Source organism: Colletotrichum higginsianum, chromosome 9, assembly GCF_001672515.1.
Source record: "Colletotrichum higginsianum IMI 349063 chromosome 9, whole genome shotgun sequence".
Classification (NCBI taxonomy): domain Eukaryota; kingdom Fungi; phylum Ascomycota; class Sordariomycetes; order Glomerellales; family Glomerellaceae; genus Colletotrichum; species Colletotrichum higginsianum.
Genome location: NC_030961.1, coordinates 3,505,179 through 3,521,339, shown reverse-complemented (window position 1 = coordinate 3,521,339; position 16,161 = coordinate 3,505,179). Strand labels below are relative to the sequence as shown.

Genomic DNA, 16,161 nt, shown 5'->3' with positions numbered 1-16,161 from the left:
CCCCCAAACTGGTAGTGGCGTGGAGTTCTCAAAAGCCGGCACTTTTAACTCTTGACAATCACCAGGATTCGCAGCTGAGACCTTCTTGCTTGCAGGGATAGTAAGGCTTAACCTATCAAGCAAATGTAAGCAGGTGTCCAATGAGCCTTCACAGTTTCAAACACTCACAATGGCTGGATGCTCTGGCCACGGCGTTCCGTGCACATTTAGTTCATCAAAGTCCTTTGGCGGGTTCTCCAGAATGGTGTCCATCAGGTACTTGGTGCAGTGGATGGTGTGGGTGTAGTTGAAGGGCGGGTCGTAGCCCAGGGTGATCCAGAGATGCGTCTGCCGCAAGGTGTACATGCAGTGGAAGGTGTGCTCCCTCCTCGACACCCAGCCGGCGGTCAGGACCTCGGTCGTGGGCGGTATCTCGTGCTTGCCGCCCTTGTCGTAGTACCGGTGCCATGGCCCTTCGGCGTGGAACTCGTTGACCAGGGCGACGTTGTCCTTGTGCGTCGTCGGCTCCTTGGGCCACCACTTGAACGACATGGTGTCGAACTCGCAGTTCCGCTCGCGGGCGATCTGGGGCAGGGCGCCGTTCGGGGCGCAGACGTAGCCCGACATGTCCATCTTCTTCGGGCATGTCTCGCACGAGGGGAAGAAGGCGAGGTAGGAGAGGATGAGGTAGACGAGGACGGGCGGGACGACGAGGGACCACGACTTCCAGGCCGGGTCGATGGAACGCCACAGTAGGCTTTTCTTTACGTTGACGGCCCCGGACTCCTGGTCGACCGATGGTGCCCTAGAGGAGCCTTCGAGGCAGGAATCGTCCTCGGTCTCATCCTTGAGGAGCGAGTGCTTCTCTTCGTGCCTGTTCGAAGTCGATGGCATGATGATGAGTGGGTTGTGTGGGTGGAAAACGACTCTGGATATGACGATGGAGGGGGTTGCAGCACAGGGCAGAGGGCGGTGCTGCTAAGATTGGTAACCTCCTCGACACGAAAGCGTATGTGCAGTTGAAGAAACGCCCGAATGTTTCTTGCTCAGCTGCATGTCATGGCCTGTCGAGACTCGAAAGCGCCCTTTTCGCAAATAAACGAGGCCGATGCAGCGCATACGCTGTCTAAACTACGGAGATATCAGCTGCCTGTAGATCTCGAATCAACAGCACAAGCAAGCAAAACCCTCCGTCTTTTGCTTAACCAAATGGGGGAGAGGGATTGAACAGCTGGGCCGGCAAGCAGTCACGCATCCACGAGTGCCATTTGATTTATCTATTGCGGGGGGCGGACCGACGTCAAAGACCGGCCCCGGACCGATGCTCTCTTCCCGGACCGAACCATATCGACGCAGCACTGTCACCACCTTGACAGAACACTGCCGTCCGAAACAAGATTCCAAGAAGATAAAAAACACAAGCATGGCAATTTATCGCACTACTACTAACTTCCAGTGGCAGGCTGGACAGGGACGAGTCGGTAGAGCTTTGACCAGACTGAATGTTAAGCACTTATAGACCACTCCGAGATCAAACAGAGTGCAAGATTTGCGCATTCCACAATGGGGTCTTTCGATAACCCCTCATGCAACACAGGACAGAAAGTTTCGGGCTTGAAGAGGCGAGGAGGACCCTGAAGAAAAGATGAAGACACCTTTGAACATGACTTGCGGGGAATGACTCGTGCCGATGATGTGGTTGATGATGATGTGATGATATTGTTTTACGTGGGGGGGCTCGTGCCGACGAACCGAGACGGGGGCCAGCATGGAGGGCACAGGACGATGTGTTCGATTAGACTTTTGACAGTCACCGCGAAGGCCCTTCGTGGCTCACATTTACGTCTCGACTGTGCATACTACTTACTTACTAGCAGCTAGGCACTCTATGTGAGTTTTCAGTCACGATACCACACATTCCCACCCTCGTTTCCTGAGTTGAAGTGCCCGACGATGTCCACCGACGCCCGACTTTTGAGACTTGAAAATGGATTAGAGCCGTCATGTCCAGCGCCGCCGATCCATCAGTGGTTTGAAACATGACTGAAACTGCGTCACAACACCAGTCGTTCCCCGTCGTCCCCAATAATACAACGTTGAGGGGGGTTTGGTTTCCCTCCACCACCCGTTCTTTTTCAGGAAGAATAAAAACATAACCATATGGAGTTGATCTCTTGGCGTCTCTTGGCCACTCGCTTCCGTATCTGTTTGTAGCGGTGGTTCCCTCTTGTTTGATTCCAACGACGGCCATGCTTTTTCAAGCACGCCCATTGGTGGTGTTCTCCCTCGCCGTCATCCTTCTTTTCGTCTGGAGTCTGCGTCTCTTGGGCGTCCATGAAGTCCTATCCGATCTGGTCTTATCCTTCTTTGACGAGGCGCCAAGCCAGCAACATGCAGAGAGCGCGTTCGTCCGACAAGCCATGGGCGTCGAGTTCCCGGCCCCAATCGACTACGGGCCCATTCGACAAGTATGTTCTCGTAAGTCAAAGCACCCACTTTTGGGCCACCCCCACATATGGGCCACCCAAAAATGAGGGTATTCCCATCGACACCAGTATGTTCAATTAACTATTGACTGCACCTAGATGCCACCACAATACAGCTTTCAGCCTCACTAGGTAAATCAGCCTCGCTGGACTCATCTGTGATATCCTCTTTATCGCCAGCCTCAACCTGAGCCTTCTGGATGTCTTTGATGTTGGCGAACTTAGTGTTTGGGTTGATCTGAACTGCCTTCCTTTTCCTTACTGCAGTGTTGGTAACTTGGGCCTGCAGAAGCTCCAGCTTATGCTGGGCAGTGGCCAGCTCATAGGCCTGCTCGCTGAAGCCTTTTTTCACCTTCATGAAAAGGAGGCGTTGGGTATGCGCATCATTATCCAACTCTGTGAATAGCTTCAGTTGGCCAGACAGATCCTTCATCTTCCTTGGCGTCGACCATGCCACTGCAGACGACGCAGATGCCCATCCTTCAGCTTCCTTGCCCCTAGACTGCCCTTTGCTGACCTGATCTGACGATGCTGATGGCTTTGGTGTTGTTGGGAGTAGGAGGGAGCTCATCAGAGGCTTCGCCATAGAGACAGGCCATAACCCTGTCCATTTCCAACCACTTCTGATGTTCTGCATCGTCATACCTGCAAGGGCAGCCTTATAATAACAGCCTAGGAAGTTCCTCTTGCCTACAATAGTAGAGTCATTCCATAGACTAAGGTATCCAAGCTCCTTCCTATAGGCTGCCTTAAGAGGGCTGAAGACTGCTTGATCAAGTGGCTGGAGGACATGGGAGGTGTGTGGCGGTAAGAACAATAGATGGATGTTGTTTATATAGCACAACCACATAAAGTCAGTCGTTGTGTGGCTCCCATGCCCATCCAGGATCAATAGTCTAGCCTCCTCCTTATCCCCCTTGCCCTGAGGGACAGTCTGAGGGATAAACACCTTCTGCAGCCATTCAACTGCAGTAGCATCTGTTGTCCAGCCATTTTCAGTTGCTGTGAATTGCCAGCCTTCATAAGGGCTAAGATCTAGAGGAAACCACTGCTGCTGGACTGTCTTACCCTTATCTATAATAAGGGGATGAAGTCTGTGGCCTAGGGCAGAGATGCATTCAATAATAGACACCCATGCCCTTGATCCAGGCTGTTTCTTGCGGATAGACTTCGCCTCAGACATCCCCAGCACCAGCCCATTAGATCCCTGGCCCTCAAGGATACCAGTCTCATCCATGTTATATCTGTTGGCTGGTTTGATGCTGATGATCTCTGGTATGGCGAGATGCTTGAACCAGTCCCTGATGACCTCAGTAGATGCCCCATTAACACGTCTTGAATCAATAGGGCAACTTCTCTTGACCTTGACTGATGGATTCCTCCTTATAAAGGCCTGGACCCAGCCTCTCCCTATAGGTTGGGTATCCCCTATGGCATGAAGGATTCTTTCTGCAAAATGCTTCACTTGTTGATGGGTTGGAGGAAGCCCAAGGGCATGCTGGATTCGCACCCATTCAGCCAACTTGGCCTCCTGGCTCACTGTGAGCCTCTGCAGGTCAGAAAATGCTGCTGCCCTTGCCTGGGTGCCTTGAAGACGATGCTGAAGGGTAGACCTTGGCACACCATACTGCTGGGCAGCCTTCCTGACACTCTGACCGTTCGAAATGGCCTCAAGCGCTTGATTGACTTCATTTTCTGTATACTGGCTCATAATGCCTAGAATAAGGTGCCCTAAAAAGATGAGGCCATTTGCATAAGGTTGGAAAAAGATGTGATAGTTTGAAGTTGGAGGAGGATGAAGGAGGAGGTTGGTGATGAGGCATTTTTGGGTGGCCCATATGTGGGGGTGGCCCAAAAGTGGGTGCTTTGACTTACTCGGTTCCGTCCCGGGCTGCTGTTCAGCTGCGAGGGGCAACACGGCGGCATCGGGATGGTACGGAACCAGATCCTCAAATGCGTCCGATACGCCATCCACGGCGGAGGCGCCGTCGTCGTCCCTTCAATGGCACTGCGGAACGCCAAAGACATCACCGATATCGAGACAGCCACCGAGGTGCCGCTCGACTACCTTTTGGATCGCGAGACCTTCATTACGCACTTGACCGAAGGATGTCCCGGCATGCGCGTGTACGAACGCGCTGCGGATTTTCCTTCTTACAACACGCGGATAGGGGAGCCCTTGAGCCTGCTGGGAGACCAGTTCGAGCCGGACCACCCTCGCGAGGGATTGAGACACCCCGAAATGTGGCGGCAATCCTTCGACAAGTGGCTGGACCAGATGTCCGTCGGGGACCGCCTTCGACCCGATGCCCCGGTACACGTCAAGCTCGAGCAGTCGTTCCTCGAGTATCCCGTCCGTGACGACGGCGACGCCTTCGTGCATGAGTTCGGCAAGATCCTCTCGTTCCGGAACGACACGCGCGCCCTGGCAGCCAAAATCCTGTTCGAACTCAAGGCCAGGTTTGGCCTGCCCATCGATCCGACGAAAGCCATCAACCCCGGCGCCTTCTACGGCGCCCACCTACGACTCGAGGAGGACGCGACGTCCGCGTGGTCGCCGGACGAGTGGCGCTTCTCGCGCATGGAGGACCAGTTCGAGGAGCAGTTCAGGAACCTGGAGCGCACGGGGCTCGGCGTCGTCTACGTCGCCTCCGGGAACCAGACCGTGGTCGACGTCTTCGCCCAGAGACTGCACGAGCGCCTCGCCGCCGGGCCGGGTCCCGAGAAGAAGAAGAGAGACGTCCAGGTCGTGACCAAGCACGACCTGCTCCGGGGGCCCGACAGGCGGCGGCTCGACGGCCTCACCTTCGACCAGCAGGCCCTGGTGGACTTTCTGGTCATGTTCAGGGCGAGCGCCTTCATGGGCGTCGCGCACTCCAGCTTCCCGTGGACGATTGCTCTGCGGAGGCACGAGCTGAGCGAGTACGCCGACTACGGGAACGAGGGTTCGGACTTGCTGCGGGACGAGTACAGCATCATCATGGGCATGGAGGCCGACTATCCCTATGTTGACCCCTTTGTGTATGGATTATGGCCATAGAGGTTGTAAGTGTTGAGAGAGTTGGGCACTGTCTCATTAATAAAGTTTAGAAAATGAGGGATTGGAGAAGCAATTGCTGATTATGAGATGGCTACGTGACACTTTCACCATTCTTTGGCATCCAATGGAAAAGTCTTATGTTGAGCTCGGGAACTTCAGGGCTTTCCCACTGCGTCACCTCCGGAACAAAACCGGTTGATCTAGATTCAGAAGCCAAATCTGAATTGAAAATTAGTAACTAAAGGCGCGCCGACCTCTTACACTATGAAATCCAGCCCCCCTAACCGGACACATCTATGAATCGAGGACGACTCTGAGGTCCCCAACTGTATGATGCTCACCAGAAACCAATAGCTTCAGTATGCGACCGTACTCTTCGCTTAACCTTGTCACAAATGCCTTGGAGAATAGAGATTCGTAATACGTCAGCGTGGCATCCAACTGCGAGCGACCTTCGTTGAAAGCCAGAACCAGTATTTGCTGTCAAACACGCGGTTGGTTAGCCGATCGATGAAAGGAAACAGAACGACATTGATACTCACCTCGTGAGGATCTTGTTTCCAAACCGACCGGAAGTCAACTGCAGTACCGTCGTCAGAGTACTTGACCTTCCGGTAGTTGACCAACGTATTGAAGAGACCCGTGCCGCGGCCCAGCCGACGTTCAACTTCTGTCAAGTCGAACGTCTTGTGCCGCAGGCTCCGGATGCTGTCTTCTTGGAATACCCGAAGAGCCTCCAGGACTCCTGTTGCGTCGCCGAGTTCAGCTTGAGCCACCATCATCGACAGCATAGGCCCGACTATCTCGTCCGCATGCGGGAAGTCGATATCTCGGTCAGACGACAGGTGTCCGAAACACACGGATCCATGGCCAGTCTCGAAATGCAAGAGCAACGCCCAAGTAAACTGTAGTAGACTCGAAAAAGTGATTCCAACCTCCCGGAGGAACCCCCGAAGCTCAGTGGTCATCTCCACCGTGAAATCGACAGAGCCCATGGAGTAAGGGTCTGAGTTGACTGTGACATCCGACGCGGTACGAACCATGCATGGACCGACGCTTCGGAGCTCTTCAACCCAGTATCGGTTGCTCTCCTCCAAGTCACGGGTCTGCCGGACGTGTTGGATGTAATGATGGAAGCCGGCGGGGGGCAGTGCTGGCTCTGGAGTCTGGCCTCGGTAGAACGCCGAGAATTCGGAGAAGACGTGGGCCAGGCTGACGTGGTCGATCAGAATGTGTCCCATGACGAAATGAACGAATGTTTGGCCATCGTCAGCGGTGAATATGCGGATGGAGACGGGCGGTGTGTCATCTCTGAAGAGCCTCGACCGAACGTCATTGAGATGGAGTCGACTTTGTGCAGTGGCATCGGCCTCGGATCGTACGGCGTGGACTGAAATATCGGCTTTCTGCTCCGTCAATATTTTGTGGAATAGCTGGTTGGACGACGCATCGAAGATGAATACGCTCCTCAAAATGGCATGCCGATGTACCGTTTGTTGCCATGCCTGCTGAAGAGCGTCCGCGTCAGATGCCCTCTTCCCGTCCACGTTGCTCAGAGACACGAGGTTGTTGAACAGGTAGGGCTTGTGCGGGTTGTTCAAAAAGGCATGATACATTTTCTGCTGGAATGGCGAGCACGGCACCACGGTTTCGACGTTGTCTTGGGTGCCCAGTACGAGTTTGGCGAAAGATGTCAGGGACGAGGACATGTCGGGTGATTGTGGAGGAGTAGGCATCGAGCCTTGTCCGTCTGGAACCTGAGAAGCCACAGATGCCAACTGCCTGACCGTTGGGTTTGCAAGCACATCTTGGGTGGTGACCCGGAGACCAGCTTCTTTGCAGAGGCGCATCACTTGCATCGCTGAGCGGATAGAGAGTTAGCCCAAGTCACAAGGACGTGGTAGAGTTGCATGGACGGATTCTTACCGTAGATGGAGTCTCCCCCCAGCCTGAAAAAAGACTGATCGAGAGATATATGGCCTGCTCGTGCCACAGTTAGCATTGCCCTTGTTTTCATGGTGACAGTTGCTTGTCAACCTACTTTGCTGGATGCCAAGAACCCTCTTCCATATCCTGAGAACCGTCTCTTCAGTGGGAGAACAATGCTCGTCTCCCGCGTCGACGTTCTGGTGTACATCCAACGCGGCTTGCAATGTCTTTTCGTCAATCCCATTCACCCACTTGACCACATGCTGACGATCCAGCTTCAGAGACAACTGCACAGGAAGACTCTGGACAAGGAGCCAAGTCTCTGGAATCATGTACTGGGGCAGTTCCCGCCCCAAAAGCGAAGTCATCTCATCCATGATGCTGCCGAGCTTCCGAGAGAGCGCCGAATCCAGGTCTTCTTTTCTTATGATGGTGATGCTCTGGCCGTGGACTGCTATCTCGGACTTTGAAGAGGTGGCGGCCAAGCTGACAACAGCTACGAGGCGACCCTCGAGAGGCCCCAATTGCGGCACGAGAACCATGCTATGTTGTATGATGCCCGAAAGATTGTCCAAATGGAACTGAATCTCACCGAGCTCGACACGTTGGCCGCGAATCTTGACTTGCGAGTGGTCTTTCCTTCGATGGATAAGCAAGCTGCCGTCTTCGGCGTAGCTGACAAGATCGCCCGTCTTGTACAGCTTGCGCGGGAGGCCCTCCTCTGGAAACGCAGATTCGACCTCAACGGCCCAGGCTGGTGGGTCGATGAAAGCAGCCGCTGTCTTGGCTTCGTCGTCGAGGTAGCCTTTGCCGACTATCGGCCCGTCCAGGAGGAGTTCGCCGACAGCCCCGATCGGCATCAGGATGTCGTGGTTCTCCGGGTGGACTACCCAGCCGCGGCAACCGACCGGCCATCCGATGTTGGTAGCGTCTGTGTCGACGGTGAACGGGGCTCCAACGGTGCTCGTAACTGAGCATTCCGTCGGCCCGTAGCTTGGCCTCATGCGAATCTTGCCGGCCCAGCGGGCCACGAGGTCCTGGCTCATGGGCTCCGCGTGGACAGTGATGAATTCGAGTGACTCGAGCTCATCGGGATCGAGGGTCCGCAAGTAGGATGGCGTGAACGCAGCCCAGTTCACCTGATGCCGCGCTACGAACCCGGGGATGTCTGACAGGCGGTCTGTTTCGGACGGGATGCAGATGCAGCCGCCGGCCACGAGCACCGTGAAGATTTCCTCGAGAGAGGCGTCGAAGCAGTAGTTGGTGAACTGCAGCACCCGGGACTCGGCCTTGATCTGCAGCCACGACCTGTTGGAGGCCACGGCCGAGCAGAACGACTTGTGCTGGATGACGACTCCTTTTGGCACCCCCGTCGTACCTGAAGTGAAGATGACGTAGAGAACGCTCGAAGGGTCAGCAGAGGCCACAGGTTGGTCGCGGCTCTCTGGGCTGGGAAGTTCCTCGACGGAGGTCTTGTGGACGATCATGACCGTCTCGACAACACTCGCTAGCTTCGCATGCTGAGCTGTGGAAGTGAGGCCGAGGCGCGACTTGGTCTGCATAATCACAGACTCTGTCCTCTTCGGGGCGCCCTGGATGTCGATGTGGACGAACGCCGCACCGGATTTCGCAACCGCGAGCATCGCCACCATGGCCCAGAGGGATTTCTCGAAGCACAAGACCACAATCTCTCCCGGACCGGCCCCCAGAGACTGTAGCCGGACAGCAAGTTTGGTGGACAGCGAGTCCAGGTCCGAGTATGATAGATCTCCATCCCACGAGCATATTGCTGGTCTCGAGGGTTGACGGTGAGTTGTTTCCGCGATTACATTGTGGATGCACTGGTGTTTGGTCTCCAGTCTGGCAGGGTTCCATGCCCGCAGCTGGATTCGATCCAGGTCGGTAGCCAGGCCGAGCTCCTGAGCCTGTGCTTCTGGATGGGAGGCTATAGAGCGCACAGCGGTTGCATAAGATGTTAGAAGGCGCTCTGCTTGGGCTGCCGACATGAAGTGCGTCGGCGATTCCAAGGTGATCTGAAGTTGACCTTGTTCTTCGGTCACGCATACGGCGATGTCGTACTGCAATTGAAAGTCAAGTCAGCTTATGTCCACACGGCAACATACAAAAACCATCAACTGGATAAAGAGGGGTAGATGTTACTTCACTCGTGTCGTGAGAATATAACAATTCTGACTTGATCCTCCCCACCTCGGGTGTGATGGCCCTCTGGAAGTTGAAGATGGTGTTGAACATGGCACTCCCGTTACGACTGGCGGCGTGTGCGATCTGAGCCAGTGAAACTGCCTGTCTGGAAATGTGCTCGATGCTGTCATCTTGTACGCGCCGCAGAATCTCCGACGTCTTACCAGAGCCTTCAAACCGAACCCGCAGAGGCACAATGGTGGCCATTGGCCCGATGATCTCCGACGCCCCTGGGATCGGGACGTCTCTGCCATGGCCAAGAACACCAAAGACAACATCGTCCGAGTTCAGGTAGGCCAACAAGACCACTGCCCACGCAGCTTGAAATATTGCAGGCGGGGTCAAGTCGAACTTCCGGCACGTTGTCTTCAAGGACGTCTTGTCCGTGATGACGGCGGTGACTCGAGTGAACTCGGAGCGATGATTTGTTGGAGGGGACTGTTGCAACAGCCTAGGAAAGTGACATGTCGGTGCTCCCTCCAGGTAATTGCTCCAGTATTGCGAGACTTTTGCCGCATCCTGCTGCTGGATGTAGTCAATGTAGCTGGAGTAAGGATGACCCCCTTGCTTTGGACAGCCGTCATAAACAGCAAGGAAGTCGCGGATCAAAAGACGAGAAGTCATGCCATCGGTGATGAGATGGTTCTTGTCCAGAAGACAGTAGACAGAGCCGTCCTTTGCAGTGTAGATCCGGAGCTTGTGGAGAACTTTACCGTCCAACGGTGCAGGCCCGGCTGAACGAGACTGTTGCGCCCATAGAGCCACGAGGTCGGGCTCATCCTCCATCCGGAGAAGCTCAACGTCTGAGTCCACGTTTCTCAGTACCACTTGTAAGAACATCCCAGACTCATTCTCGAGGAAGATCGTGCGCAAAATGGCGTGTGCAGCGCAGACATGCTTCCAGGCAGCCAGAAGCCTGTTGGGGTCGATAGACTCCTGTCCAGAGAGCCTGAAGAGGAAATGCTGGCTGTAAAGATTGGCAGAATTCTTCAGTTGCGACATCATGAGACTATCCTGGATGGGTGAGCACGGATAGACGGCCTCGATGTCGTCGGGCTGCAAGTGGAAGCGTGACACGGCGAGGTCAAGAGCCTTGCTGAGTTGGGTGTGTTGAAGACCGACGGAAGAAGGCAACACGTTCGATGGCGACAGTGGTGGCGAATCTAGACCTGAAACCGAGAGGTTGGAGATGGTTCGCTTGAGAACATCCTCCAGTCGGAGCACCCAGTCTGCCAGTTGGACCTGATGATCCATCTGCTTGTTCCACTCAACCTGAATAGACAACCGATCGTCTTTCGTGACGGCTAACAGTGAAATGAGGGCGTATCGCGAAGACTCTGCGCGTTGCTGGCGCCTCAGCTCCGACAGCGCTTTCTGGAATTCGTCATCGCACCTCTTGAAGAGCGAGTCGTCCTTTTCAAACTGTTGGAAGTCGCCCAGATAGTTGAGGGTGACCTCCATCGGCAGGTCATGGCCATGGAAAGCCTCGGCACCGGCCTCGCTGAGGAACCGGGACGCAAAGTACGAGAAGCCGTTCAGTGGGGTTCTCGAACGAGCGCCGCAGACCTCCCGCAGGATGTTGTCTCGATGCTGCGCGGCAACGGGAGAGAACGTGGTGAACCATCCCACGGTGCCGGAGGGATCGACGTGGGGAGAGAACGGCTCTCGTCCGTGGCCTTCGGTGAAGACGGAGGGAGAGCGGCCGAATGTTTGCAGAAACGACTCGATGATGGAGGAAATCATGATGTCAAGGGTTCTGACGCCAGAACTGGCCGATGCTCGAGACATGGACTGGGTGAGACCAGCGTCAAGGGCGATGGTGCGGGAGACCGTGTCTCCGAAGCAGTTCCTCTTGCCATCCATGCCCCAGAATCCCAAGTCTGTTGCAGAAACTTGGACATCAGGGGGAAGAACGTCTCGCGGCTGCAAGGCCGATGCAAACTGCTGTTGGGCCAAGAACCACGACTGGAACGAGTCCGTTTCCTGGCGTGCGGGCTTGCCGAGCAGGAGAAACTCTTCCAGCTCGCGGAACAGGATGCGCCAAGATACAGTGTCCACGACAAGGTGGTGGATGGTGACGCTCATCAGCGTCTGCCGTGCCGTCTCGAAGACGTCGAAGGCGACGAGAGGACCCTTGGTAAGATGTATCGACAGCCTAGCCTCAGCAATGCACTCGAGGACGTAGTTATGCTCATCGCGGTTGTGGAAGCGTACACGGCAGTCGTTGACCCCACCAACAGATGTTGAAGGGACTCGCTGCGTCCACTTGTCGTCACGGCGCTCGAAACGGGCTCGTAACATCGGATGGGCTTGGAGAAGAGACCGGATACCCTTGAGTAGTTCATCCTGGACGATGATCCTGGTTACCTTGACCACCATAGTCTGCTGGTCCAGAACGTCACCTTCTGGCGAGGCTTGGAAGTGCAGTTGTTGAATGGGAGCTAGATCGAACGAATCCGTTGTTGTTGTTGTTGTTGTCGAGTTGTCTCCAGGCTTAGTCTGGGTTTGTTTGCTCTGTGTTGACTGCGTTGATGCTCTGGCGAGACGTTCAATGGTTCGATACCGAAGGATGTCGGCAGTCGATACCTCGAGGCCAACCTGCCGCAACATGCTGCTGATGGTTATGGCCGAGATGGAGTCGCCACCTGTGCTTCGTTAGCTCCCAATCAGAATACACAACTTTTAATAAGGGGCTTTTACGTACCCAAATAGTAGAACGAGCTGTTCCACCCAATCTCCTCTTCTGGAATGTTCAAGACTTCGCTCCAAATCTGCCTCATGCCGAGTTCCGCCTCGCTTCCTGGCCGGTCCCAAGTCTCTTCTTCCATGCGAGGCAAGATCTCGGCGAACTCCTCCGGCGTCAGGTTCTCGAGATAGCTGGTGACCGTCTTACGATCCAACTTTCCTGAAGAGTTCCTTGGCATGAACGTCAGAATGATCCACAACTCTGGGTTCATGTATGGTGGCAGTCTATCAAGGAGGTAGTCTCTCATACAACTGATGTGCTCAAGCCAAGGCGTGCTAAGAAGCTCAATCGTCGAACCCGAAGTTGACATCTCACTGCTAGTGTCTGCAAACTGGCCATTGAGCGTGATGACAGCAGTCAGTCTTGTGGCACAAGGTCCCGACCCCGGTACGAGGGCAAGGCAGTGCTGGACCCGGGGATCGAGTGCCATCTGCCTCTCAATCTCTCCCAGCTCAATTCTCTGGCCGCGGAGCTTGACCTGGCCATCACGGCGATGGACGAAGTGCAGATGGCCTGAAGAGTCGTACTTGACCAAATCGCCAGTCTTGTAAAGTCTCTTCTCGGGTGCCCAATGAAGACCCTGTGTGAACGAGTTGTTGGTCTGCTCCGGACTGTTCAAGTATTCCTTTGCGAGAATCGGCCCTTCCATTAGAAGCTCGCCCACTACGCCGATGGCTTGAAGAGCGTTGGGATCGTCAGGCCTGACAATCCACGTCCTGCACCCCGGGACCGCCGAGCCGATGTTGGTGGGATCGCTGTAGAGAGACAATGCCGGGCTGATGGTGCTGGTTACGCAACACTCCGACGGCCCGTAAACCTGGATGAGCTCGGTGTCCGGAGACGCAGCCCAGTTTCGGATGTTCCTGGCAGTCATCGCCTCGCCTCCGAGAACCATGGTCTTCATCGTCGGCATGAGAGTCGGTGTAAGCAGCTCGGCAAAGGATGGTGTGAGATGCGCCCAGTTTGCCCCTGACTTGGATGTGAACGAAGCCAAGTTTTGCAAGTTCAGCCGGTCCTCTTCCGAGGGGACGCATAAGCAGGCGCCGACGGCAAAGGTTGTGAGGTGGTCCTCCATGCTGGTGTCGAAACCATAGGAAGCAAACTGCAAGACCCTCGAGTCCTCGTTGATATGGATCCCTGGGCTGTGAGCTTGGGCAGCATACGAATATGCTCCATGTTGTACAACAACTCCCTTGGGCTTCCCGGTAGACCCAGAGGTGAAGATGATGTACGCCGGGTCCGTCAGAGATGCTGAGGGAAGTGATGACGAACAATCCGCGGACGCGATGTGAGCAAGCGTCTCGCCATCGAGTTCCAGAAGATGACGACTAAACGGTCTCAGCGACGGTGCTTGGTCTCGCGAACAGACGATCAAGCCAGCCAATGCAGAGATGCCAAGCTGCTGTAGAATCTCCTCTCTTCTGGACGTAGGATTGGAAACATCGATTGGCACAAAGGAGTTGCCGCTCTTCAGGACACCAATCATAGCCACCGAGTACCATATCGACTTCTCGAAGCATAGAGCGACAAATGCACCTGGTCCGATTCCAAGGGCAAGAATACGACGAGCAACCGCTGTGGACGCCTCGTCCAACTCGCGGTAGGTCATTTCGCCGTCACAAGCGTAGATGGCTGGTGCTTCAGGTCTGAGCAGAGCTTGGTTCTCGATGAGCTCATGAACAGGTACCGGACGTGTTGCAGAAGCCGTATTTCGATGGTTCCAGGCCGTGACTTGATCCAGGTCCCAAGGGCTGATGGAGGTGACTCTCTGTACACGGGTATCGGGGTCCTGCGTGTCGATTAGTCTGCCGAGGATGCTCGAGAAAGTGTGCGAGACGTTCTCCGCCATAGACGGCGACAATATGGCCGTGGAATACGCCAAGCGTACCCGAATGTCCGAGTCCGAGTAGGTGACCTTGAGCACGAGATCGAAATCTGACGCATTGTGTGATGCAACCAGCTTGAAGAACTCGCGACCGCTGTCAGTGCTGCTCGACATGGAGGGAGAGTAGTACGACGTCATGATGGTGTTGAACAGCTTCGTCTCGTTGGTCCCGAGGATGCGTTGCACCTTGCCGATGGAGAAGCACTGGTGCGGCAACGCGTTGACGAAGTCGTCCCGGACACTCTCGAGGAGGCCGCCGAGGGATTTGCCCTCGATGCCGCCCACCCGGCACACAAGCAAGTTCATCATCGGCCCGATGATCTCGGACACCCCCGGGATGGGCAGGCTGCGCCCTGATGAGAGGTAACCGAAGCAGACGTCGGGGTCGCCGGTGTAGGTGCTCAGAACAAGTGCCCAGACGGCCTGCAATGCGTTTGATATGGTCGCGTTGAAGGCGCGGCAGACGGCTCGAAGACTGTCGAGGCTAATGGTGTCTAGCGGTATTTCCACCACCTCAAAGGAGCCTGCCGAACCCGATTTTTTGTCGTTCATAGTCGGAAAGTAGGAGGGCTCTGCGCCGTCTAGGTACTCTATCCAGTAGTCAAGGGCGGCGCTCTCGTCGGCTTGGTTCTGGAGGTAGTCAATGTATCGCCCGTAACCCGGGGCCGGTCCAGCGATCTGGCTGCCTTGTAGTCGTTTGACAAGCTCGTCCATGAGTATCATCAAGGAAGTGCCGTCGACCGTCAAGTGGTTCAGGTCTACCTGGAGAAGCGTCTGGGTGCGATGGGTCCCTCGAGTGGTGTTGTAAAGCGTGATTCGATGGTGAGATTCCTCCGTGTCGTTGTCTTCGTTCTCCAGATCTCCGACGGCAAACCTGTGTTTGGCGTCGGCGACATCGTCAACTTGTCTTGTCGTCATCTTGCCCATCCTCTTCTTGAGAACCACTGCATCCAGAAGTCGCTCAGAAGCTGGACCTGGAGTCTCCACGTAGACTGTTCGGAGAGTCTGGTGCCGGCGGACAACATCGTTCCAGGCTGCTTCGAAGCTGGACGGATCGAACTCGGATTGCGCCTCGAAAAGGCCGCGAGTGCGGTAAAGACGCTTTGAGCTCATCTTTTGACCAATGTACATGCTTTCTTGCATCGGACTACAAGGATAAATGGTCTCGACATCTTCGGAGGTGAGCCCGTACTTTTCCTCCAGCTCGCTGTAGATCTTGCTAAAGTCATAGTTGAATGGCATCTGGGGGTACTTTTCGTCACCATCATCTCTGTGGCGGCCTGTGGCATCGTCGGAACCATTGGCAAGGCACGACTCGGCGAGCGAGGCTATATCTATCAATGGCTTGTGAAGGATGTCTTGGAACCGAACAGCCAAGCCTTGGTCGGCGCATCTTTGATAAAGATGTACCGCTTTGAACGAATCACCTGGAGTTTTCCGTCAATCAGCTTTGTGAGTCTGAGACGAAAAGACAGGCGTGATATTCCATTGCTCACCTCCGAGGCCAACAAAAGAAGCTTCAGCATCGACGTTTTCGAGGGGAATGGCTAGAAGCTTGGAGACCAGGGTCCTCAACTTTTCAGTGACAACACTTGTGTCGCTGATCCCGGTACCGCTTGACATGTTGAGAGGTATAAACGGCACTATGGCTTGGAGCTGAAGGCCGCCGCACGGATGGCGGTGGGAAACGGACGCGAGAAACACGCTGTCGACTCGTGCACACTTTCGTCAGATGTCTATTCGCTCCAAGACTAGAACGAACACTCCAAGACCAGAACGACAACGAGATGGCTTGCAGTCTACCGAATGTAGCTAATCTCAGAAACAAAACCAGCATCAGCAATCGCTAATACACCTGGCCACACGGCCTTCAGCCATGGCGATTCCATGGGGC

General features: G+C 55.0%; 3 protein-coding genes across 3 annotated transcripts; 1 reads left to right on the top strand and 2 right to left on the bottom strand.

Annotated features, from left to right (window-relative positions):
* Positions 1 to 58: 58 nt before the first annotated feature.
* Positions 59 to 873, bottom strand: CH63R_13269 (uncharacterized protein; the record flags this gene model as incomplete). Its single annotated transcript, XM_018308243.1, has 2 exons — positions 59 to 112; positions 169 to 873. 2 exons carry the CDS (start codon positions 871 to 873, stop codon positions 59 to 61), a joined length of 759 nt encoding a protein of 252 aa, XP_018152660.1.
* A 3,522-nt stretch (positions 874 to 4,395) lies between these two features.
* Positions 4,396 to 5,505, top strand: CH63R_13268 (Alternative oxidase; the record flags this gene model as incomplete). The annotated part of the gene is made up of 1 exon (XM_018308242.1): positions 4,396 to 5,505. The coding sequence occupies one exon, from the start codon at positions 4,396 to 4,398 to the stop codon at positions 5,503 to 5,505; it is 1,110 nt and encodes a 369-aa protein (XP_018152659.1).
* Positions 5,506 to 5,799: 294 nt separating this feature from the next.
* Positions 5,800 to 15,890, bottom strand: CH63R_13267 (Peptide synthetase; the record flags this gene model as incomplete). The annotated part of the gene is made up of 7 exons (XM_018308241.1): positions 5,800 to 5,985; positions 6,048 to 7,366; positions 7,432 to 7,485; positions 7,547 to 9,512; positions 9,595 to 12,281; positions 12,341 to 15,694; positions 15,764 to 15,890. 7 exons carry the CDS (start codon positions 15,888 to 15,890, stop codon positions 5,800 to 5,802), a joined length of 9,693 nt encoding a protein of 3,230 aa, XP_018152658.1.
* Positions 15,891 to 16,161: the final 271 nt, after the last annotated feature.